Raw genomic sequence first — 21666 nt, forward strand, 5'->3', positions numbered from 1 at the left:
CTGCTCCACAGACCCAGGCTCATCCCAGCCTCAGGGCTTTTGCCTGTGCTCCTCCTCTGTCGGGAAGGCTTAGTCCCCACCGCCCTAAGCGGCAGTTGGCCTCTGCCTCCTGCATGTTGACGGTCTAGTGTAAAGGAGAAGCCCTTTCCCATCCCCGGTCTAGTGTAAAGGAGAAGCCCTTTCCCATCCTGTGTGGGCCCGGCCCTGATGTGTGCTGCCCCTGCCTGAGCCGCTCCCTGTGGTTATGAGTGAGTGTAGCTCACGTTCCGTGTAGCTTTCTCCTCTTTGCTGGCCTGCAACAGGTGCACTCTATGAATACAGGAGGTCCCCACCAGTGTCCGGAATGAGCTTCAGACCCAGCTTCAGAGGGTGATCTGTGGCTTGGCACAGGTGCTGCTGCTCAGTTTTCCAGTCTGTGGAATTGAGATGCAGAGTGCCCTGCAGGAAGCTGGCAAGAAGAAGGTGTGCAGGCGTGGGTGGGCAGTGCTGGGTAACTTGTGTCGCCTTATGCAGGGCTGCTGGAGGAGCCAGACCAGAACCTGTCCAGCCCAGAGGAGGTGCCGCACTCTGGCCACTCCCGCAGCTCCAGCTATGCCAGCCAGCAGTCCAAGGTCTCTGGTGAGTGGCCTGGCCCTGTGCCCACAGCCCCCACCCGCAGCCCAGGATGCCCAGAGCTCATGCTCCCTACTGCTGCCCAACCCGCCAGGCTACAGCACAGAGCACTCGTGCTCCTCCAGCCTGTCGGACCTCACGCACCGCCGCAACACGTCCACTAGCAGCAGCGCCTCAGGTGGCTTGGGCCCGGCTGTGGAGGGCCCCGAGGGTGGCGAGCGTGAGCACCGGCCCCCCGAGAAGCCGCCGAGACCCCCTCGGCCTCTGCACCTGTCGGACCGCTCATTTCGGTGAGTCCCTGACTCCCAGTGGGTCCCTCAACCTGTCCTTCATCTGTCACACAGGCACAGTGAGAGTAGGTACCCAGTCTAGATGTTTGGATGACGAGCGTCATGTGGGGCCCAGCCCCAGGCCTGACGTTCCAGTTTTGTATGTCTGTACTCGAGTGATCTGTGGGCCTAACAGACCTGAGGTTGAGCCTTAGATCCACCACGTACGTGCTGTGTGGCCTTGAGCAGGTTCCTTAACCTCCCAGTGCCCCCGTGCCCCCTGCAGCCAGGTGATAGTCGCACCTGCACCCTAGAGTCTGGAGAGGGCACATGAAGTACAGCATTCTGAGTGCTGTAGGTGCTGGGCTGTTACTGTCTTGTTGCTGCCCTGACCATCCCTGCCCCACCCAGGCGGAAGAAGGACTCAGTGGAGAGCCACCCGACCTGGGTGGATGACACCCGGATTGACGCGGATGACATTGTGGAGAAGATCATGCAGAGCCAGGACTTCACAGATGGTAGCAACACTGAGGGTGAGCTTTCCCCACACTCACCCCCAGGTGACTGCTCCAGGGCTGTCCCCGGATTGCTCAGCCTTCATCCTCTGTCCCCACAGACAGCAACCTTCGGCTGTTTGTGAGCCGTGATGGCTCAGCTACGCTCAGTGGCATCCAGCTGGCCAACAGGTAGGGGCTGGAGGGCCAAGGGGCGGGAGGTGGGAGCAGAGCATTTGGTCCTCTGTCCAGCTTTGGGCAGCAGCCCTTGTCCCCACGGCGTGACCCTGGGCAGTCACATCTCTGAGCCTGTGTCCCATCTGTCCAGTGGGTGGGTTCCCAGGGCCCCCTCGGAAAGTACCCAGCCCAGGGATCAGCATAGTGCAGCGGCTTAGTGCATGTTTCCTGTGGGCCCTGCTTTCCTTCTCCCTCCTGGGTCCCCAAACCTCTAAACCTGTGTTGGGGATGACTCCCTTGTGAACTGAACAAGGATTTATTGATCACCTGCTGCATACCAGAGCTAGGTGCCAGGGACACAGCTGTGAACAGCACAGGTGTGTGCCGCGTGACCCTCGTGGAGGAGCGGCCAGCGATCCGCAGAGTCTCCTTCCAGGCTCTCCTTTACGGTGCAGCACACACTGCATGCCTGGCTCACCACATGTTTCACCAAGTGGGCGACTGGAGGAGCTCCCTGCCTGTGGGCTAGCCGAAGGCTTTCCCTGTGGTGCTGGGGAAAGGGCGACGAAACCTCTGTCCCCAGCTGGTGGTACTTGGCTGGCCAGCCTTGCTCCCAAACCTGCCCTCCCGTGTTGCTCGGCTGACCTCTGCTGGCCCAGGCGTGAAACTACACCTGTCGTCTCGCAGCCGACCGGCTGCCCTGCCCTGGCTGGGCAGTCTGGGCTTCCTGGGAAGTAAAAGTCCTGGCTAGTCCCCTCGGAATGAAAATGAGTGGGGCAGGAGCCCCGTCTGGCCGGCACCAAGACCGTGGTAGGATGGCATGCTGAGCCCTAGTGCTCCCTGCCGCTTCAGAGGAGGGCAGAGGCTCAGCACCCATCCGTGCCTTCGTGGGTGGGCCTGGCCTCAGCAGGGGAGGAACTGAGTGGGCCCCTTGGCCCCCCCCCCCAACTTGGGAGCCTCACAGTCCTGCTGGGCCTCGGATTCTTCATCTAGGAAATGGGGGCAGGATAGTCCTCCTCTGCCAGGGTTACCATGAGGGTGGCGGTGGCACACCTGGGTGTGTGAGCGGCAGGTTCCCTGCAGGACCTGGACACTGCCTGTGCCAGCTCTGTGGACCCCACAGACTCACCTAAACATCCCTGTCACTCCAGTCAAGTGACTTAACGTCTCTGAGCCTCAGTTTTAGCTTCCAGACAAAACAGGCTGCCTGCGCGGTACTCTTAGGGGCCTGGCCAGGCACCAAGTGACCGGAGGGTCGAGGAGACCATGACCTGACTGTCTCCCCCCGCAGGGTCTCCTCGGGGGTCTACGAGCCTGTCGTGATCGAAAGCCATTGAAGAGTGGGTGTCAGGCTGGAGAGGGGCCTGCCCTCTGGGGCACCAGACCTGTGCCCTTCCGTGAGGAATCGCCTCCCTCGCGTCCGTGCTGCGTCTCATCTATGCCTGCTCTGCGCACTCTGGCCACCTGTTCCCGAGCATCATTCCATGGTCCCCAACCTCCCAGGATCCTCCTGGCTGCCAGGGCCCCCACCACTGTGAATAAACATTCTTCTGAACCACTGTGGGCCGCGCGGGGAGGCCCACGCTGAGGGCAGGACGGAGACACAGGCCTGGGATGCCCCTGCCCCCCAAGACATGCAGCAGCTCCTCGGTGTGCGGGACCCCTTCGGCTGTGGGGCTCCTCCTCCTGTCACCTGTACACCCCAGGAGTGCTAGCTTCGGCCAGGCACCGACAGGGCCGTGCTCCATCGCCCCTGGCCCTTGCGGAGCCAGACCACCCTCAGAGCTCTGCCACCTGTGACCTTCTTCTTAGTGTTTCCGCCGTCCCTTCCTGTATCCTCGGGGACCCACAGGCAGCCTCCTCCTGGGGGCCAAACCTCAGCCCCAACTCACTCCAGACTGAGCCTCCTCTGCTTCCCCCAACGAATGTCCTCCTGCCACCCTGGCAGCCTGCACTTTGCACATGTTGTCCCCAGCACAGCCCCACTGGGCCCCGTGACCCCTCCCTGACGCCTCCTGGGCACTGCCCGCTGTGCGGGGATGGGCCCAGGGTCTGCAGCCCACCCAGAATTCAGGCTGCCTCTGCCCCTGCCTCGCCCAGCTCACGCCCAACCTGCCAGGGAAGCGGCTGGTGTCACAGTGTCCCTGCCCAGGGCTGGCTCCTGAGCAGCTGGTCCTCCACAGGAAGGACGGCCCAGCGGGGCTGGGCGAGCAGAGCGCCTTGCTGCACCCTCAGGACTGTGGCCCTGCTGAGACCAAGGCTGGGGAGGCTGGCGGCTGTGGCTGGACTGGCCTGAAGCTGGCTTCCTGCCCAGGCAGGGAGGGGCTCCCCAGGAGCGCTTTCCCAGCAGGGAGCAGTCTGGCTCCCCCAAGCCTCCGGTCTCAGCACTTTGGCCCAGGTCCTCAGAATTTGCTTGAAGGAGGGTCTGGCTGCAGCCAGGCTCAAACTCCCCGATCCCTTTAAGTTGCCCCCATTTTGTATAAACCCAGCGGGCTGGTGTTTACTTAGGTCTGTAGGTTTTTTTCTTGTTGCCTTCCTCCTTTTTTTGTTCTTTTTTTGAGTTCACAGTTCAGTCTTTCCTCCTCCTGGGTGAGGAGGAGATGCCTGTGTTCTCACCCTTTCTGCCAGCTGCGCCCCAGCAGTGCTGCGGACCCAGGTGGGCCAGGAAGCTGGTGCGAGTGCCCTCACCGGCCAGGAGGGTTCCTCCCCGACCCTGCACTGCCCCGGCTGGCAACAGTGGGCTTCTGGGTTGCAGAACTCCCTGATGCTGGGACCAAAGTATTTGTAGGGCTTTTGTTTCTGTCGTCATTTTAATCACCTGGTAACTCAGCAAGTGAATGTTGGAAGGTGCCTGCGAGACAGGACAGAGCATGGGCTCTGGCTGCAGGACCTCTAGCCAGCTCGCAGCATCCCTTCCTGCCCGGCAGAATCCTGGCACTTTAAAAGGAAGCTGGCCATTCCCTCTCCAGATGAGGTGACCTCCAGAAGATGGGGGCACTGACCTTCCGTCCTGTGGCTCTCTGGCCTCACCCTACCCAGTGGGAGGTGCGGTTAGAGTCTAATTGGGGCCTAAATTAAAGTTCTGGGGCTTTAGGCATTGCTAGGGGGAGCCCCAGCCCACCCACGGAAGTCTGAGCTTGATGGTCCCCCGAAAATGACCGCCTGCCACATCCTTCCACACCAGGCCCCAGGCCAGGGTAACCAGGATGAGAATCAGACCATAACCAAATGAATGCTGGCTGGAACCAGGGACCTGGAGCGGTGGCCTTGTCCCCATGTGGGAGCCCTTTTTTTCAGCCTACAGATCCCTTTAAGCTCAGTGAATTTCTACCAGGTGCCCCTACACCTGGACTTCAAATTCTACATAGAGAAAGGATATATTAGAGATATTTTTGGAATGGAATTGGTCTATGCAATGCCGGTTTGGAGTCTTGAAAGACAGTTTTAACGTTTTTACTAGATTTAAAATAAAGGTCTACAATTTTTTTAGATTTGTTTTTCCTGGTCACCCCGTAACTGATCACGTGGCATGATCTACCAGGATGGCGAATGTCCATTTGCCTGTCTGTAGGGAGGTGATGGAGGGGGGTCGTTTTTCTTTTAATCTCCTCCTTTCTAATAGAATGTTGCCACCACTGCACCCCATCCCATGGGCTGTATTTGTATCTGTCCCAGCTTCTCTCCTAGGAAATAACATTGTAAGGGGAAATCAGCCTAGTGTCCGTGTCTTGGTTTGGGGAGAAATTAAATGTTGCAGTTTTTGGGTTTTTTTGCTGTTTTGTTTTTTATGTCATCACTTTACCACATTGGCTTTGGGATCAAAGTCATCACGGGGGTCCTGGGGGGGGGAGCTACAAAGCCATCACAGGAAGGCAGATGTACAGGGTGGCATTCCAGAGTGGGCAAGACATAGGTAGCCAGGATTCTCCAAGCCCTGAGCGTGGTCACAGCCATCATTACTTTTATTACCCCAGATTCCTGGGAGGGAAACTGAGGCCCAGAAGGACAGTTCCTTGCCAGTCTCACCTAGTAAGTGGCAGCTTTAACCTGAGGCCAGGTAACTGCCAGTGGCTTCAGCTGCAAGTGAGCCTTGGGGTCACGTGAGGGTGGGGTGTGCAGCCTGACCGACAGGGGTGCCCAGCTGCTTCCCTGGCTCCCTGACGCTCCTGGCAGGACTTAGCTCTGGGCTCAGCCTAGTCCCTTCACCCCGTTCCTGCCTCTCCCAAGTCACAGAGGAGCTTAGGCCCAAGCCTAACTCGGGAAGGATAGTCAACTGAGGCCTTTAGTGAGCTTAGAGATGGGTGGCAGGAAGGATTAGTGGTTAGGACCAGACTCCAAATAAGGCCACCGAGTCTGCCCCAAAACAGCATCCCCCCTTCTCAGGGCTGCCTCCCATAGCCCCTTTAATCCCAGGGCCTGATTACCAGTATCTTCCTCTAGGCCACCCTGGAGAAGGAAAATGAGTTGGGATGTGGAGGGAGAATCGAGCTATAGGCCTTAAGGGTTGGACTTGCCAGCTTTGGGAGGGCAGCCACTGTCATCAGCAACGGGCTTGGAGGACCTGAGGAGACTAATGCAGCCGGATTAGCCAGCCACACCACGCTCAGACCGCATCTCTCCCCAACCCCCGAGTAGAGTCCAGGCCCAAGGCCTCCCTGTAACCCTCACAGAGGCCTGGAGTCTCCCAAAATGCTGGACTCTAGCACTGCAGGATCTAAGAAAGTACATATCTTAAAGCTGATTGATTCAGAACTTGTGTAAACCCTGTTCTGGGTGCTGTGGTTACAGCAGTGACCACACATCCTGCCCTTAGCAGTCTCAGGTGGGCTCGGCCACCAGAGTCAACTAATTAGAATCCACTGTAGCAGGCAACTTGATCCTAGCACTCTGGGAGGCTGAGGCAAGAGGATCAGATTCTAGCCCAGCTGGGGCAACTTAGCAAGACCCTGTCTCAAAATTTTAAAAGGCTGGGGTTCTCATTCAGTGCAAAGGCCCTGGGTTCAATGGACAATATGGCAATCAATCACTAAAATGTCTCAACGCAGCATCTTGTGATAGTGGGGCACAGAACAGGGAATCCCCTCCTCCAGCTGGAAAGCAGGTTCTTGGGGGGAGAGTCGCATCTATGAGCGCTCACAAGGTGAGAAACAGCCAGCCCCACTTGCTGTAGGACACTACCAGGCATCAAAGACGACCCAGCCCAGCCTCTGCTTGTTCTGAGGGGAAAAGGCCTGGACGACTGGGGAGGGACCTGGCCATCGGGCCAGTGGGAAACCTGCAACACCCAGGAGGCAAGACAATGAAGGGAGGGAGGGGACACCCCCAAGAGTCTCCAGGAAAGCCTGGCGCTGGTCAAAGGGAGGCCCCTCTCTGTCAATCGAAATCTATCCCCTTCCTACAGACCTGGGCCAGCCTTTCCCCTCACATCAAGCCAGGCAGTGAACAGTTTCGGTAAACACCCAACAGACAAACTGGGGCCTCGGGACCGGAAATAGGACACCCAGGTTCCAGTGTCCCTATACCTCTGATCTCTGAGCCTCACTTGTCCCGTTTGAAAATCGGGACTTCTGATTCCAAACTTTGCTCTGGTCTTGGAACTATGAGATGTTTAAAGACGCACTGGGGGCGGGAGGGTGGGGGTGGGAAGGACTGTGGCCAAGAAGGCCAGGCAAGTCTGGGTTCCAGCTGAGTTCCAGTTCCTAGGGAGAGTTCTGGCAAGGACCTGATGGTGCCCTTGAGAAACTACACTTCCCAGCATACAAAGGGAAGCGGCGCCTGCAAGTCTCGGATAACGTGGTCCTGGGCCGGCCTGCGCACTACGACTCCCGAGGTGCCTCGCGGCCTAGAGTCAGAGAGGCCCGGATCCGGAACCGGGTGTGGCTTGCTGCTCCGTGGCGGAGCGGGAGCGCGGCGGAAATGGTGAGGCGGGCGTGGAACGCCTCTGGGGTTAGGGATTTCTGCGGTGGGGATCGGGGAGGGCGTGCTCGGGAGCTGGGGCCTGGGTATTCCGAGCTGAGATTGCTCTCCTGCTGGCCCATATTACGGGTGAAAACGCCGAGGCTCGGCACTCTCCCAGCCTCCAGATTGGTGCCGAGTCAGCCCGTTGCGCAGCTCTTGAATGAATGGGAAATTTAGGACGTAACCTGGCTGCGACGCCCCTTCCTTTGATGCTCTAAATGTGGTCACTTTGTCAACTGAGCCCTCCCTTTTCTCTAGGCCACGGGGACAGACCAGGTGGTGGGACTCAGCCTCGTGGCCCTTAGCCTGATCATCTTCACCTACTACACCGTCTGGGTGATTCTCTTGGTATGTGTCTCCCCCTCCTTCGCCTCGCCTTCCCTCCAGCTCTGGATTTTGAAGCCGACCCCTGACACCCAGTAACCAGCCACCGTGTGGCGCAGTGTGCTGGGTTCTTCACCTGCTTTATCTTATGAAATCTCTACATTTTAAAGAAAAGCAAAGCCAGGTGTGGTGGCGCACACTTGTAGTCCCAGCACTTGGGAGGCTGAGGTAGGGGGATCACCGCAAGTTCGAGGCCAGCCTGGGCTACCTAGTGAATTCAAGAACTCACATAGCGAACTACATAGCGAGACCTTGTCTCAAAGAGAAAGCCGGAGATTTAGCTCAGTGGCACCGCGCCTGCCTCACAAACCCAAGGTCCTGAGTTCGATCCCCAGTACCACAAAAAAAAAAAAAAAAGAGAGAGAGAGAGAAAGAAAAGTATTTACCTAGTGCTCTGATGGGGCCGGTGCCTTAGACAGAGGGAGTTCGATGTTTGGCCTTGGGGTTGGGCAGAGAGCACAGTGCTCACCAGAGCTCTGTCCTCTATGCCAGCCGTTCATCGACAGCGAGCATATCATCCACAAGTACTTCCTGCCCCGAGCCTACGCCATCGCCATCCCCTTGGCTGCGGGCCTGCTGCTGCTGCTTTTCATGGGTAGGTCACCGACCTCTCCCATTCCACACCCGGGCACTTGCTGGGCATCTGCTTGAGACCCGTTGACCTAGCTCACCCTAGGGTTTCCCTGTTCATCATGCGTAACCTCTCTGGTCTCCCTAAAGCCTTAGGCTCTTGGGACCCTAATGGCAGGTGTCCCTTTTTCCTGCCCCCAGCCAATCATCACTGCTCACACCTCAGTCACCTCACACCTTCTTGTCACCCCAACTTAGTTCCTGCGCCTCTTCATGTCTTGTGGATTCCTAGGGATGAGGGCTGTGTCTTCGTGACTGCATCCTCAGCACCAGCATAGGCTGCAACATTGAGTTGGTGCTCAGGGGATGCCTGGATGATGGGTGGGGGTGGGTAAGGGGGGCAGTGCCTGAGTTGAGGGACACAGGTGGCTCTCGTTCCCCATGGAATATGAGTAAGTGCAGCATGTGGCCTATGGCGGGTCTTCACTTGGGGATTGTTGAATGAATGTGACCAGATGTCTAGCTTGATGAATGACTCGGGAAATGACCAGCTGGCTTGCAGGCTTCTAGGTAGGTACATGGCCCTGCCTGTGGGTCATTGTGCCCTTCTCTGGCCTCCCAGCAGACCAGAGCACAGACCCTACCTGGCCTCTGGTATGTGTATCCTAGGACTGTTCATTACCTACATGATGCTGAAGAACCGGGGGTTAACCAAGAAGGCTCAGTGAAGGCCCACCAGCAGTGAGGCTGTGGCTCCTCTCCATCCCCACCAGGGACCAAAGGTCAGAGCCTGAGGACAGTCTGGGCTCAGTGGCCTCTGCAGCCCTCAGAAGATGGAACTGCTTGGGACTCACCCCTGACGGACCCGTGCCCCTTCCTCCCCCAGCCAGCAGCGAGAGGACCTGGTGGATTCCCTGTTACTTTGTTCTTTGGGGTGCACCCTCTTCCCTCAGTTTCCCTCCTGTCACATGCTGATGTTGGGTTTAGCTGGTCCTGATGGCACATGACCTTGCCCTCCACAGTGGCAGCTTTTCTGAGTGTGACACAGTCCAGACCCCTGGACCTGGAAAGCCTGGGGAAGCACGGAGAGCCCAGATCCACTGGGGCACAGTTGTGTAGCCACACTGGGCGCCCAGCTGACCACTCTTCTTGGAGGCCCAACTCCCAGGCCCAGTGCTGGGGTGCTTGGGAGACATTGGCAATAAATGTTGATCCAACATTTGTCTTTGTGTTGTCCTTGCCTGGGGAGCTGGGCTGCAGGGGTCAGGAGGGCCTACTTGGTGCATGCCATGTCAGCTCGCCCAGGGTGAACCACTCCCCTCAGCGCCCAAGCCTATCATCCATCTCTTGCACCCAGCGGCCCCACCTAGTGTGGCTGCGAGCAGTAAGGGCTACCACTGAATCACACCAGGGCGGCTTCCATTGGGTTGAGGTTGACAACTGGCCCTGGCTCACTCAGTGCCCACTGTGCCCCCTTGCAGTGGCTCTCCTGGCTACCTAGGGAAAGCCCTGGCCCTTAAGCCTTGTGTGCTTTCTCATTCTCCAGCTGCTCCCCCTTGGCCTCCTGGGCTGCCTGCTGGGCTCTGGGTCCTACCTCCCTGCTGTAGCAGGAGACTCTGGTCACCAGTGGTCCCCTCTCCTGGGAGACAAGTGCCTCCCAGCAGGCTGAGGCACCAGACATCTACTTGAGGAGCAGGCAATTCCCTCTCAGGCCCTTTCAGGATGATCTCACCTGGCACTCCCGGTGTGGCCTGCAAGGCCCTGTATGCTCAGTGACTTTGTAATCACTCCAGCCACACTGGGCTTTCGCTTCCTGGACCTCACTGAGACCCTTTGCACCCCCTACTCACGTTGGTCCCGTATTCATTAATAGAGCACCAGTTTGTGCCAGGCACTGAGCCAGGACATGAGGCCTGCATCTTGCCCACTCTGGTGGCACTCTTATTCTAGCAGAGTGATTTACCTACCAATAAATGAATAAGAACTCTCTGACATCCAGTATGGTGGCACACGCCTGCAATCCTAGCTCTCAGGAGGCTGAGGCAGGGTTGCAGTGAGTTAGAGACCAGTGTGGGGTACACAGTTGACAGCCAGCCTGGAATACACAGGGAGACCATTTCTCCAAAAAAAGACCCCCAAAATCTCGGACAGTGTGAAGGACGATGAAGAAAATAAAGAGAATGTGTTCAAGAGTGGGATGTGGAACTTAAAAGAGTCCTGCAAGGTGACAAGAACAACAAGGCAAGTTCAGTCTGGGGGAAAAGGACTTCAAGAGAGGAAACAGCAAGAGCAGAAGCCTCCAGGCCAGGGTTTGGGGCTGGGGAGTAGCTGGGTACACGAGCCTGCGGGGGGTAGGGCTGCAGGGTTGGAGCGTGGCTGGGAAGGGGCGTGGAGAGGGCAGGGCCACAGTGGGGAGTTTGAATTTTGTTCCATTGCCATGGGAAGCCACAGGAGGCTTTAAGCATGGCAGTGACATCATCTGATTTAGGCTTTTAAAAGATCTCTGTAGCAGCTGTGTCCCTCCCACCCGCTCTCCAACAAATTTCCGGCCCTAGGCTGGCTCCTGGGCCAAAGTGGGTGTTTCAAGAGCTTGTGTGGAATGAATGGGGGCCCTGACTTCCTGTGTGACCTGGAGGTGGTCACTACTCCCCCAGATCTTAGTTTCTTTACCCGAAAGACAGAAGTGGGAATTTCATGGCGGGGGTGGGGGGTGGGCGCCCCGGAATGTAGGGTAACCCCAGAGGCCCAGGTCCCCCACCCCACAGAGGAAATAAGGGGTCCTCCCTCCCCGGGACCCGAGCCCACGCCCGGCGGCCCCCCCCCCACACCTGGACCGGGGGACTCCTGGATGCTGCAGCCGCGGGGGCGGGACCCGCAGGCAATCGCCAGCTCCCCCCGCTCGGATTGGGCGCAGTCATGACCCGGGCCGCGCCATTGGTCGGTTGCGAGGCAGGGGCGGGGCCTGGTTCCTGCAGCTGGGCGACCGGGGACGCGGCCAAAGCCCGGGAAGCTGCAGCGGGGGCGATGGCCGCACCGAGTCCCGGGCCCCACGAGGTAGGTGCGGACCTAAGAGAGATCAGGAGAGGGAACCGTTGGTGGGGAAGGGCCAAGCCTCCCCTCCGCCAGGGGCACAGACACGCCCCCATCCCAGCCTGGGAGGGGCCCTGCCATGGGCGAGGACGGGGACACGCCCCATACAGGGCGCAGGTTTGGAGCGGGGGTGATCTGGCGGGTATCCCGGGAGGACTTCCTCGGTTTCCTCATCGGGAAAATGGGGATGGTATTAAAAGCTCCTCCTTTACAGGGCCGTTAGGAGCTCTCAGCCAGTGCTGGACACGTGGTGGGTGCCCACGAGTAATGGCTCAGCTGTGTGATCTCAGTCTCTGGTGCCCCTCGGCCTGGAGGAAGTCAGCAGAGGCAGTGGAATAGATCTAAATGAATCGCGGGCAATCACGGTTGCTGCAAGCAGGGCTTCCTGTGCACAGCTTCCGGGCCAGGAGCTCAAACTCAACTGTAACCCAGCCAATACCGCCTGGAAGGAGTTACCTTAGTTTCTCGCTGCAGCTGAGGAAAAGAGGCACCAATTTGCCTGAGGTCACAGCTGGTGACAGGGTCAATCTCAGCCACGTTTGATTGCAGAATGCACACGCTGTGCCTCCTGTTGACAATAATAATAACCGTCATGCTGCCCGATGCAATGTGCAGGTCTGTGTGGCCCCTCACAACACCTGAGGTGGGAACAACATTACCCCCATTTTACAGCTGAGGAAACTGAGGCAGAGAGAGATGAGGGGAAGGCTCACAAGTAGTGCAGGTGGGATTTGAACCTGGGTCTTTCCCCTCTGCGATGCCCCTCTTTCCTTTCTGTGCCTCTTCCCACCAGGCCCTGGCCCCCTCCCCAGAGGCTGGACAAAGAGCACCCGTCTCAAGCTCCAGTCGCCGGGGCCTCCTTCGGCGCCTATGGGACAAGCAGACTCGCCTGGGGCTGTTTGAGATCGGCCCGAGGCATGAGCTCCACGGGTGGACGAGTATGATGCAGGCGGGGCTGTGGGCTGCCACCCAGGTCTCCATAGACCACCCACCCACGGTGAATGGCTGGCCACCCTACGTGCCCACCCTCAACACTCAGGCTGGTGCTCAGCCTTGCTCATGCTGCTGCATCGGGATCAGAGAAGGCTCCCCAAAAGGAGGAAGGCAGGGGCTTGGTGAAAGGAGGGTGGGACATTCTGAGATGGAAGTTGGGGAGCTCAGGGTATTGTGAGCATGAGAATCCACCTATGTGGCTGCTGCTGTGTGACCCTAGGGGTGCCTTGCCCTCTCTAGCCTCAGTGTCCCCATCTGTATAATGGGTGGAGGGGATTACACCCCCCCCCTCGGTTTCTGAGGCCCTCCCAGTCCTACTAGAGTGCATGGGTGAAAAGGGCCCCCACCCCCACCCTCCCCGCCCAGCTAGTCCTCCCTGGAGCCTGGGCTGGGGCCACGCTGGTTCAGCAGAAAGGGCCACCCAACTGCAAGCTCAGCAACCGGGCGGCAGGCCCTAGTGAGCATGTGTCATTAGTGTGTGTGCACTGCCTGCAGTCGGATCACAGCCCACAGGCCAAGGCCCAGCACAGGGACCTGCAGGTCCAGGGAGAGTGGAGGCTCCTGAGGCTTCTAGACCACAACCTGACCTCATCACCTGCTGAAAAGCTCCCGGGCTCCCCTGTACTCAGCATGGCTTGGAGGTAGCACCAACTGTCCAGCCCTTCCCACCTTCCGACCCTTGCTTTGCTGGCTGCAGACACTCGGGCCTCTTGCCTTGCTGGTCACCAGCCACCCGTACATACTATTTCTCTTCCCCTAAGCACCCTGTTCCTCCTCTACGCTTCCTGTCAGATCTCAGCTCAGAGGCCACCTCCCCCAGGAAGCCTTTTCTGACCTGTCCCTCCCAGCTGCTCCTCCCAGGTCACCCAGATTCCGTGTCATCCCCTTGTGCCAGGACAGAGTCTGGCTTCCCTTGGCCTCCATGACTGAGGGCATGTGTAGGCTCAAACTCAGAGCCTGGTGCTGGGGGCCCAGCTGTGGCCAAAGTCGTGTCACTGTCCTCTTCCTCCCTCCAGCCTGGGGGCGTCAGCAGCCCATCTGCACAATTCAGGGACTCCACAGGGCTCTGTGTGCCTAAGGAATCCCACTGGGGATGGGCTCAAGGCCAAGTGCGGGACTCCAGGCTGAGGAGTAGAAGTCTCAATTTGGCCTGAGACCCTCCCCTTCCCCGCAGGGGCTGCCCACTCAGGAAGATTTTTCTGAGGTCCTGACCCAGGTTCATGAGGTAGGAGGCCTGAGACTCTTGGGTGGGAGGGCCCAGTAGTGTTCTTTGCTCTTTCTTGTCTTCAGTTTCTCCACGGGGCAGTGCGGGTTATGTCTTGTCCCCAGGGGCCTTGCAGGAAGGCCTGGTCATCCTGACTCCTGCACCAGGACCAGCTGTCCCCTGGGCCCACATGGACACTCTTGGGGCTGCTCTTTCTCCCCCACAGGGCTTCGAGCTGGGCACCCTGGCTGGCCCTGCCTTTGCCCGGCTGCGGCGCTCCCTGGGCCTGGCGGAGGAGGACTATCAAGCCGCGCTGGGCCCTGGTGGCCCCTATCTGCAGTTCCTCAGCACCTCCAAGAGCAAGGCCAGCTTCTTCCTGTCGTGAGCTTGCTGCAGGGATGGGGCTCTGGGCAAGGGGAGATCCCCTTGGGGAGACCATGGTCAGGGCGGCTGGAGAGAGGGCGAGGGCCGTGTCGCAGCTGGGACCCGGGAGAGATACTGGTGCCCAGGTCAGGGCCAGAGGGCCCAGTGGGAGCCGCTGCAGCCAGGCCTGGACAGTGACCTCTTCCCGCCACCCCGCAGCCATGACCAGCGCTTCTTTCTCAAGACCCAGCGGCGCCGGGAGGTGCGGGTGCTGCTCGCCCACCTGCCCCGCTACGTGCAGCACCTGCAGCGGCACCCGCACTCGCTGCTCGCACGGTTGCTGGGTAAGCGGGCTGGGGGCGGGGCCCAGAGGACCGGTATGGGGAGGGGCGGGGCTCTGGAGGGCGGGGCTGAGAGGCAGACTTGGGATTGGATGGTCCTGGGGGCGGGGCAACACTGGGTCTGTGGAGGTGGGCACTTGGACCCCAGTTGGGAGAGGGGTCCAGGGGCGGGTCCTGGAGGGGCGGGCTCGGGAGGCTTGGCCTGGAGCTCGGGCTAGGGCCCGCAGGACTCCGCTTGTGGAGCTCGAGGCCCTCGCCTGACATCCTCTCCCCTTCCTTCCAGGAGTGCACAGTCTGAGGGTGGCCCAGGGAAAGAAGGTGGGTGAGGCCGAGGGCAGGTGGCTGGACGGAGATCGGGGCCGGAGGGGAAGATCCCGCTTCCCTCACTCACCACCCTCGTCCCCAGAAATACTTCATCATCATGCAGAGCGTCTTCTACCCCGCCGGCCGCATCTCCGAGAGGCGAGTGGGCCAGGAGCAGGCACAGGCCCCGACCTCACCGGACACTCACTGGGCAGGCGCCACACAGAGCTCCGGGGAAGGGAAGAGACATTGCCAGGCTCCGGGGGCGCCGAAGGCGGTGGCGCCCACCTCCCGCATCTCAGCCCTGAGCCACAGCTCGTGTGCCTGGGTGCTGTCGGGGCGTTTGCTCTCCTGGTCTCCTTTACTCCTGGAGGCTACGCTTTGCTCTCATCCTCATTGTGCAGCTGAAGACCCGGGGAGGACCCAGGCCACTCGGCCAGTGCAGTGCGGATCAGGATTTCAAATTCAGCCTCTCGGTTGGGTGTGGTGGCGCATGCCTGTGATCCCAGCACTCTGGGAGGCTGAGGCAGGAGGATCGAAAGATCAAGCCCCGTCTGGGCAGTTTAGTAACTTAGCGAGACCCTGATCCCCGCCCCAAGAAAAAGGCTGGGGATGTAGCTCAGTGTAAAGGTCCTGAGTTCAGTACCAATTAGTGCAAAATAAGTAAATAAATACACACAACCCCCACCCCTGAACTCAGCCTCTCTGCACACAGTGCCAACTGTGCCGCCAGGCTCCCAATGTGATCCTCCCCATGCCCATTAGCCGCCCCCCATCTGAGATCCCTGTGTTTGGGACACTCTTGGGAATGATGAAGAGCCTTGTAGCAGGCACGAGTAGCTCTAAGGGCTGCACTGGGCTGGGCTTCCAAAGGCCCAGTCGTGCACCTCTGTGCTGCTCCCTGCCTGCCATGTGTGCTATGTGCTTGGTGCCGATGTCTCCCCGTCTCTGGCATGGGGACACTAACAGACCCTGGCTGTGCTGAGGTTTCCGGGTGCTGTGTTTAATGAGCTTGGTGCACCTGGTCACTGATGATTGCCTTGTGAGAGTTCCGTGTGCCTTGTCTGTAAAGCTGAACCTGTCCGCCTCACCCCCTAGGTACGACATCAAGGGCTGCCAGGTGAGCCGCTGGGTGGAGCCGGCCCCTGAGGGCAGCCCCCTTGTCCTGGTGCTGAAGGACCTCAATTTTCAGGGCAAGACCATGAACCTGGGTGAGCCATGTGTGTGGTTGTACCTTCCTCCATTCAGGATGAAGTTCAGATGAGGGCCCAGCATGCCTCTACGCCTGAGTCCTTAAGAACCTAGATTGTGAACAGGGTGTGGTGGTACATGCATGTAATCCCAGCACTCAGGAGGTTGAAGCAGAAGGATCACTGAGTTTGAGGCCAGCCTGGACTACATAGTGAAGCCCTGTCTCAAAAAAACAGAAACAAAAAAACAAGGCTAGATGTGATGGTGGACACCTGTAATCCCAGTACTAGGGAGGCTGAGGCAGGAGGATCAGATAACCATGAGTTTGAGGCCACCCTGGGCCATATAGTAAGTTCAAGGCCAGCCTGAACTACATAGCAAGACCCTGTCTCAAAAACAAACACACATACACACACAAACAAAACCCTAGATTCTGGAGTCAGTAGAGCAAGATTCAAATCCTGCCTCCAGAACTTGCAGGCTGGGTGAGCAAGGCAAAGTATAGATGAGTTTCCTTCCTTGTGCACCGGGGGCAGTGGTGACACCTGCCCTCCCGGGGCAGGAGCATTGGAGACCACGGCTGCCACAGGGTGAGGCTCAGGCCAGGCGCTGGTGCTCGACAGGGCCACAACGGACCTGGCTCCTCCGTCAGATGGAACTGGACACTGCCTTCCTGCGGGAGCTCCGTGTGCTGGACTACAGCCTCCTGATGGCCTTCCAGCATCTCCATGATGACGAGTGGGGCCCGGGCAGCAGCGTCATCTTCCGCATAGCCAGGTGAGCCCCTCGCCCAGATCGTGGCAACTGCAGGTGTGGGACCGATGGATAGCGAGGGGCAGCAACATACAAAGGCCAGGAAGTGCGGTATGTGTGTGTGGAGGGTAGAGGGCTGGAAAAAAGCGGCGAGAGGCACTGGGACAGGTGGACCACAGCAGAGCACAGAACTGGCCGGGTCAAGCTGAAGTGGAGAATCTGCCCACTTCTCAGCAGAAAGTGTGGATCCCAGAGGTCCGTGAGCCAGGAAAGACCGGGAGTCTGAGTTCTGCCGTAGAAAGAACCCCCCCCCATCCCAGTGGTGCCATCTGCAGCCCTGAGATCATCAGCACTGGTGCCACCATTCTGTCCTCATTTTGTGGAGTATTTGTCACTCAGTGCCTGCTGACCGTGTGCCTCACTAAGACCATGGGCTTGGTGCCATTTTATTTTATGGTTTGTTTTGTTTTGAGGCAGGGGCTCCCTAACATAGTCCAGCGTGGCCTTGAGCTCACTATGGAGCCCAGGTTGGACTTGAGCTCACAATGACTCTCCTGCCTCAGCCTCCTGGCCTATCTAGTAGCCTTTTTTTTTTTTTGGTACCAGGATCGAACTCAAGTCCTTGCACTTGAGCAGCAGGTGGCGAAACCACTGAGCTAAATCCCCAGCCCTAGTAGCCTCATTCTTAAAAGTAAAACCGAGCCAAGTGTGGTGGTGCACACCTGTAATCCCAGTACTCTGGAGGCTGAGGCAGGAGGATGGCACATTGAAGCCGGGTTGAGCTACATACCAAGACTCTCTCCAAAAACAAGAAATAAAAACCAAGCTTTAAAAAAAATAGATGAAATTAATTTTAATAAGTTACTTAATACATTCAAAATCTGCTCATTTCATTTAATCAGCATGAGAATCGACGAGCTGGTCAGCTTTCTTTCCTTCACAGTGTTTTCAAAATGCATGGTGTCTGGTGCCTGCTGGCCCCTAGGGCCGTTGCCTGTGTTGGGGACAGTGCAGCCTAGACATCGGCCACCATTTCCTCTGCCCCCGGGGTCACCTGGGTAGGGGCGGGGATAGCTGGGGCTCCCTGCAGCAGGCGGAGGACTCACTTTGCTATGGCCCCTCCCAGGTCTGTGCAGGGGCCACAGATCCCAGAGGAGCCCGGCACCCAGAACCGCCGGCTGCTGCCCGACGGCCCCAACGCGCTGCACGTCCTGGACGGGCCCGAGCACCGCTACTTCCTGGGCCTGGTGGACCTCGCCACGGTCTACGGGCTTCGCAAGCGGCTGGAGCATTTGTGGAAAACGCTGCGTTACCCAGGCCGGACCTTCTCCACCGTCAGCCCGGCCCGCTACGCCCAGCGTCTCTGCCAGTGGGTCGAGGCGCACACCGAGTGAGCGGCGCCTGGCCTGTCTTCCCATCCGGAGAAAGGGCGCTCCTTGAAAGGGCGCTCGCCAGGAGCTCGCGTGCCCGCGGCACCCGGGCAACTCGCCTGCTGTTCCTCCAAAGGCCACGAGAGGGCAGCGCCCCCTAACCAATGCTATGATCTCGCAGCCCGGTTCGGTGCTGGAGCTGTACCCCGGGTCGTGCCGGTGCCGAGGACTACGCCCCGCGATAGCTCACTTAATCTTCAAAATGCTATTATTGTCATTTTACAGACCATGAAATGGAGGCTCAGGGGGTGAAGAGACTGAGCACCATCATTCAGCACTAGTGCTGGGCCAGGCTCCACCTTGCCTTGTGGCCCCAGGAGTTCGTGGACTTAGCCGCTGCAGGCTCCTGCAGCCCTAGCCTCACGCTCTGGGGCAGGGGAAGGCAGAAGGCTTCAGTCATCCAGATGGGGAAACTGAGGCCCAGAGACTTTAAGGGGCTTATGCACGGGTAAGTGGCAAGGCCTTGAGACCCCAGGCGTCCTGGCACACGTGGGGCCCTGCCATCTCCCTCTGGGATGTGTCCCCCACCCTGGGGTGTGGGCGTGAGAGGGTGGGTGGTAGGAGGGCATCCGGGAGCCCTGGGAGGCTCTGAAGGGTCCTCTAAGGCTCTCCAGTGAACTCTGTCCTCTGACAGCCACTTTTCCCATCTGTGAAATGGGGCAGGAAGCTGGGCATATAATCCCAGAGCTCAGGAGGCTGAGGCAGGAGGATCACTGCAAGTTCAAGGCCAGCCTGAACTACACAGTGAGACCCTGTCTCCAAACAAACAAAAGAAATGGAGGCAGGGTCAGTGGTGAGATCCAGGGTCTCAGCTGCAGAGACCCCTGGGAGTCCCCATTTCCCCTCACCAGAACTTCTCCCTCCTCCAGGAAATGCCAACCTGGTCTCAGACCCTGGTCCAAAGTCCAATCCAACCATGCGTGCCCAAGGAGGCCTCTGCTTCAGAGCTGCTCTAGGGCCTGGCTGTGTGACCAGGGCAAGGTGCTGAACCTCTCTGTGCCTCAGCGGTCTTGTGTGTGCAATGGAAAGCATGAAAACAGACCTCATTAACTCATTAAATATTTATTGAGCACTGGTCATGTGACAGACTCTCTACTGGGTGATGGGAACCCGGGACAGAGCAAGATGCCTTCCCTGAGCTCAGAGGCTGGGTGATAACAGGGACCTGGTGCAACCAAACTTTGAGGGCAAGCAAGGCCACAGGGCTGGGGACGCAGCCTCACACTCTTCCATCCGCTTGGAGGGGCCCAGGCCCCGACACAGCAAGGCTTGGGCTGAGAGAGGCCATTTAGAGAAACAAACCGTCTCGGGTAGCGGGCCCAGCATGGCAGGGCTGGGCCCCTTGCCACCCTCAGGTGGCTGTCAGGAGCCGGAGGAAGGGGGCACTGCCGGCCACAGGGCTGCGGCAGGGTTCCCGGAACAGCGACAGAACAGCGATGTCACTGCTGACTGACTGTCTGGGCGACCTCAGGCGATTACTCAACCCCTCTGAGCTGGCCAGAACCACAGGAATTTCTTGTTCTTACTCTGCAGGGAATTGAAACATAGGGGTTGTCAGGCTCTGGTTGTGGCTGGGGAGGGGATGGAGCAGGACATTTAGGGGTGGCAGGAACTGGGGCGCCATGAACCGTGGCAGGGCCTGAGGCCAGAGAGAGGGAGGGGTCTGGTCCAAGACCTCAGGGGCCCGGGCTCCTGGCTCTCCTAACTCGTTAACCAGCCCCTAGTGGGGGCCCCAAGAACAGGCCTGGTCTGCTGGTGGGCATAGCAAGGACATCCCCAATACCCAGGGTGATTTCAGGCAGTAACAAATACTGTGAAGAAAATAAACCAGGTGATAGCGAGGTGTGCCTGTAACCCAGCACTCTGGGAGGCTGAGGCAGGAGGATGCGAAGTTTGAGCCCAGCCCGGGGAACTTAGCAACATACAGAGACCCTGTCTCTAAATGCAAGAATAAAAATGGGCTAGGGATGCAGCTCAGTGTGAAGGCCCTGGGTTCAATCCCCAGTACTGGAAAAATGAGTAAAATAAACCAGCTAAGACAAGAGGAGTGAGGGTGCAGTGTCAGGTAGGGTATTTGGCAAGGACTTTTCTGAGGAGGTGGTGCTTGAGCGGAATGACGAGAAAGTCACGTGATAGAGCCGGAGAGGTAGAGGATACAGTGAACGCAAAGGCCCTGGGATAGGAATAAGCTGCACGTGACCTGGGGACAGAGGGTGGCCAGGACAGAGGGAGAGAGACCCAGACCAAAACACCCAGGGACTTGCTATGTACTTCAGGTTGGCCTTGAACTTGAGGTGATCCTCCTGCCTCGGCCTCCCAAGTGTGACATCATGCCGGCTTTTTTGGGGGGGGTGCTTTTTGAGAGAGGATCTTGCTATGTGGAGAGAAATGTGAAGGAAAAGGACCTAGGGGAACCCAGAAGGGCTGTCCCACTGCAGACCCCTTTTGTGGGTCAAGAAGCACTTGCATTGAAAGGAGGCCTGGAAAGGGCGGGGCCCCTTTGCCTGCTGTCCCTGCCGAAGGAAGAGGATCTGGGAAGGCACAGGGATGGAGGACACCAGGTCCAGGGTCCCCAGGGCAGGGCAGGCTTGAAGGTTCCTGAGCTGGGGCCAGACACCCTGGTCCCTGAAGATATTTGCAAGCAAGACATTTTCCCAAAGCTCACATTTCAGCCTCTGCCAGGGTCACCCTGAGCTGACCTGGACTCGGAGGCCAGGGAGGTGTCAGAGCCTGGGCTCTGAGAGAAGCTGCCCGTGTTCAAGCCTGACTCTGCTGCGAGTGACTCCTGCACATCTCGCTTTACAGAGGAGAGAAACGGAGTCTCAGACGAAGGTTACGTGAACATAATCAAAATAAAACAACCAGCTGGGCAAGTTGGGACACGCCTCAATTCCAGCTGCTCTGGATGCTGAGGCTGGAGGGTCACAAATTCAAGGCCAGCCTGGGCAACTTAGCGAGACGCTGTCGCAAAATTAAATAAATAAAGAAAAAAATTAAATAAGAAAGGTTGTGGATGAAGCTCAGGTAGAACTCTTGCCTGGTACATGTGGAGCCCTGGCTTCAACCGTCAGTACCAAAAAAGAAAATAAAACAATTCTATTAAAAACAACTCGTTTCTTCATTGTTTATCTGAAATTCCAATTTAATTGGGCGTGTTCTATTTCACCTGCTAAACTCGGCAACTCTACCCGCGTGAACCCCGACCAAAGCCCAGGTCCTGCCCCCATTTCAGAAATAGATTCTTTTGATTTTCTCTTTCGTTTGCTTTTTATTTTTTGAGACCAGATCTCACTATGTAGTTTAGGCTACCCTTGAACTTACAGTCTTCCTGCCTCAGCCTCCTAAGTGCTGGAATTACAGGAGTGTGTCACCAAGTCTGACAGTTCAGAAATGGAGACACTGAAATCGGAGTGGCGTGGCAGCCACTGCACGGTGGCTCCGACATCCTCTAGCTCTGCCATCCGGTCCCGGGGCAGGAAACGGGCAGAAACCCGGCAGAAACGCGAGAGAAAGAAATAGCGAAGATGCTCGGCT

General features: G+C 58.2%; 3 protein-coding genes and 1 long non-coding RNA gene across 12 annotated transcripts in view; 3 read left to right on the forward strand and 1 right to left on the reverse strand.

The window, feature by feature from the left end:
- The window catches only part of Eeig1 (estrogen-induced osteoclastogenesis regulator 1), a 34870-nt gene extending 29551 nt beyond the window's left edge, over window positions 1–5319 (forward strand). Inside the window, exons 7-11 of the mRNA XM_004849282.3 lie at window positions 514–618; window positions 707–902; window positions 1293–1414; window positions 1498–1567; window positions 2844–5319. Of these exons, the coding sequence (XP_004849339.2) occupies window positions 514–618; window positions 707–902; window positions 1293–1414; window positions 1498–1567; window positions 2844–2889 (539 nt within the window). The 3' untranslated portion in view covers window positions 2890–5319. The remainder of the gene's footprint in view (window positions 1–513; window positions 619–706; window positions 903–1292; window positions 1415–1497; window positions 1568–2843) is intronic.
- Dpm2 (dolichyl-phosphate mannosyltransferase subunit 2, regulatory) lies at window positions 4707–9685 on the forward strand. The gene is made up of 5 exons (XM_004849283.4): window positions 4707–4749; window positions 7308–7471; window positions 7769–7858; window positions 8387–8489; window positions 9134–9685. Exons 1-5 carry the CDS (start codon window positions 4707–4709, stop codon window positions 9190–9192), a joined length of 459 nt encoding a protein of 152 aa, XP_004849340.2. The 3' UTR covers window positions 9193–9685.
- A 152-nt stretch (window positions 9686–9837) lies between these two features.
- On the forward strand, window positions 9838–19207 carry Pip5kl1 (phosphatidylinositol-4-phosphate 5-kinase like 1). Of its 9 annotated transcripts, none has more exons than XM_087183142.1 (11): window positions 9838–11518; window positions 12348–12551; window positions 13722–13772; window positions 13978–14132; window positions 14334–14458; window positions 14739–14773; window positions 14862–15202; window positions 15857–15969; window positions 16486–16726; window positions 17829–18580; window positions 19002–19207. In XM_087183142.1, the coding sequence occupies exons 1-10, from the start codon at window positions 11381–11383 to the stop codon at window positions 18094–18096; spliced, it is 1671 nt and encodes a 556-aa protein (XP_087039268.1). In that variant the 5' UTR covers window positions 9838–11380; the 3' UTR covers window positions 18097–18580; window positions 19002–19207. The 9 variants fall into 9 exon arrangements, with proteins under 9 accessions (XP_087039268.1, XP_087039269.1, XP_087039271.1 ...); XM_087183143.1 differs by having other exon boundaries at window positions 16573–16726; XM_087183145.1 differs by having other exon boundaries at window positions 16602–16726.
- On the reverse strand, window positions 19179–21665 carry LOC147826071 (uncharacterized). Its single transcript, XR_015439838.1, has 2 exons — window positions 21454–21665; window positions 19179–19659 (listed from the first exon to the last, which is right to left on the reverse strand). It is a non-coding gene; the product is annotated as an uncharacterized LOC147826071 (long non-coding RNA).
- Window position 21666: the final 1 nt, after the last annotated feature.

This window comes from Heterocephalus glaber, unplaced genomic scaffold (assembly GCF_053883595.1).
Source record: "Heterocephalus glaber isolate CG9 unplaced genomic scaffold, H.glaber_assembly_v1.0 deba00001479, whole genome shotgun sequence".
Lineage (NCBI taxonomy): Eukaryota > Metazoa > Chordata > Mammalia > Rodentia > Bathyergidae > Heterocephalus > Heterocephalus glaber.

Coding starts and splice junctions, on each gene's coding strand:
- Dpm2 (XM_004849283.4), top strand. CDS start 4,707: ATGACCGCCTGCCACATCCTTCCACACCAGGCCCCAGGCCAGG. Junction 7,472..7,768: donor GCGGGAGCGCGGCGGAAATG/GTGAGGCGGGCG, acceptor CCTTTTCTCTAG/GCCACGGGGACAGACCAGGT. Junction 7,859..8,386: donor CCGTCTGGGTGATTCTCTTG/GTATGTGTCTCC, acceptor CCTCTATGCCAG/CCGTTCATCGACAGCGAGCA.
- Pip5kl1 (XM_087183142.1), top strand. CDS start 11,381: ATGACCCGGGCCGCGCCATTGGTCGGTTGCGAGGCAGGGGCGGGGCCT. Junction 14,133..14,333: donor AAGGCCAGCTTCTTCCTGTC/GTGAGCTTGCTG, acceptor GCCACCCCGCAG/CCATGACCAGCGCTTCTTTC. Junction 16,727..17,828: donor GTCATCTTCCGCATAGCCAG/GTGAGCCCCTCG, acceptor GGCCCCTCCCAG/GTCTGTGCAGGGGCCACAGA.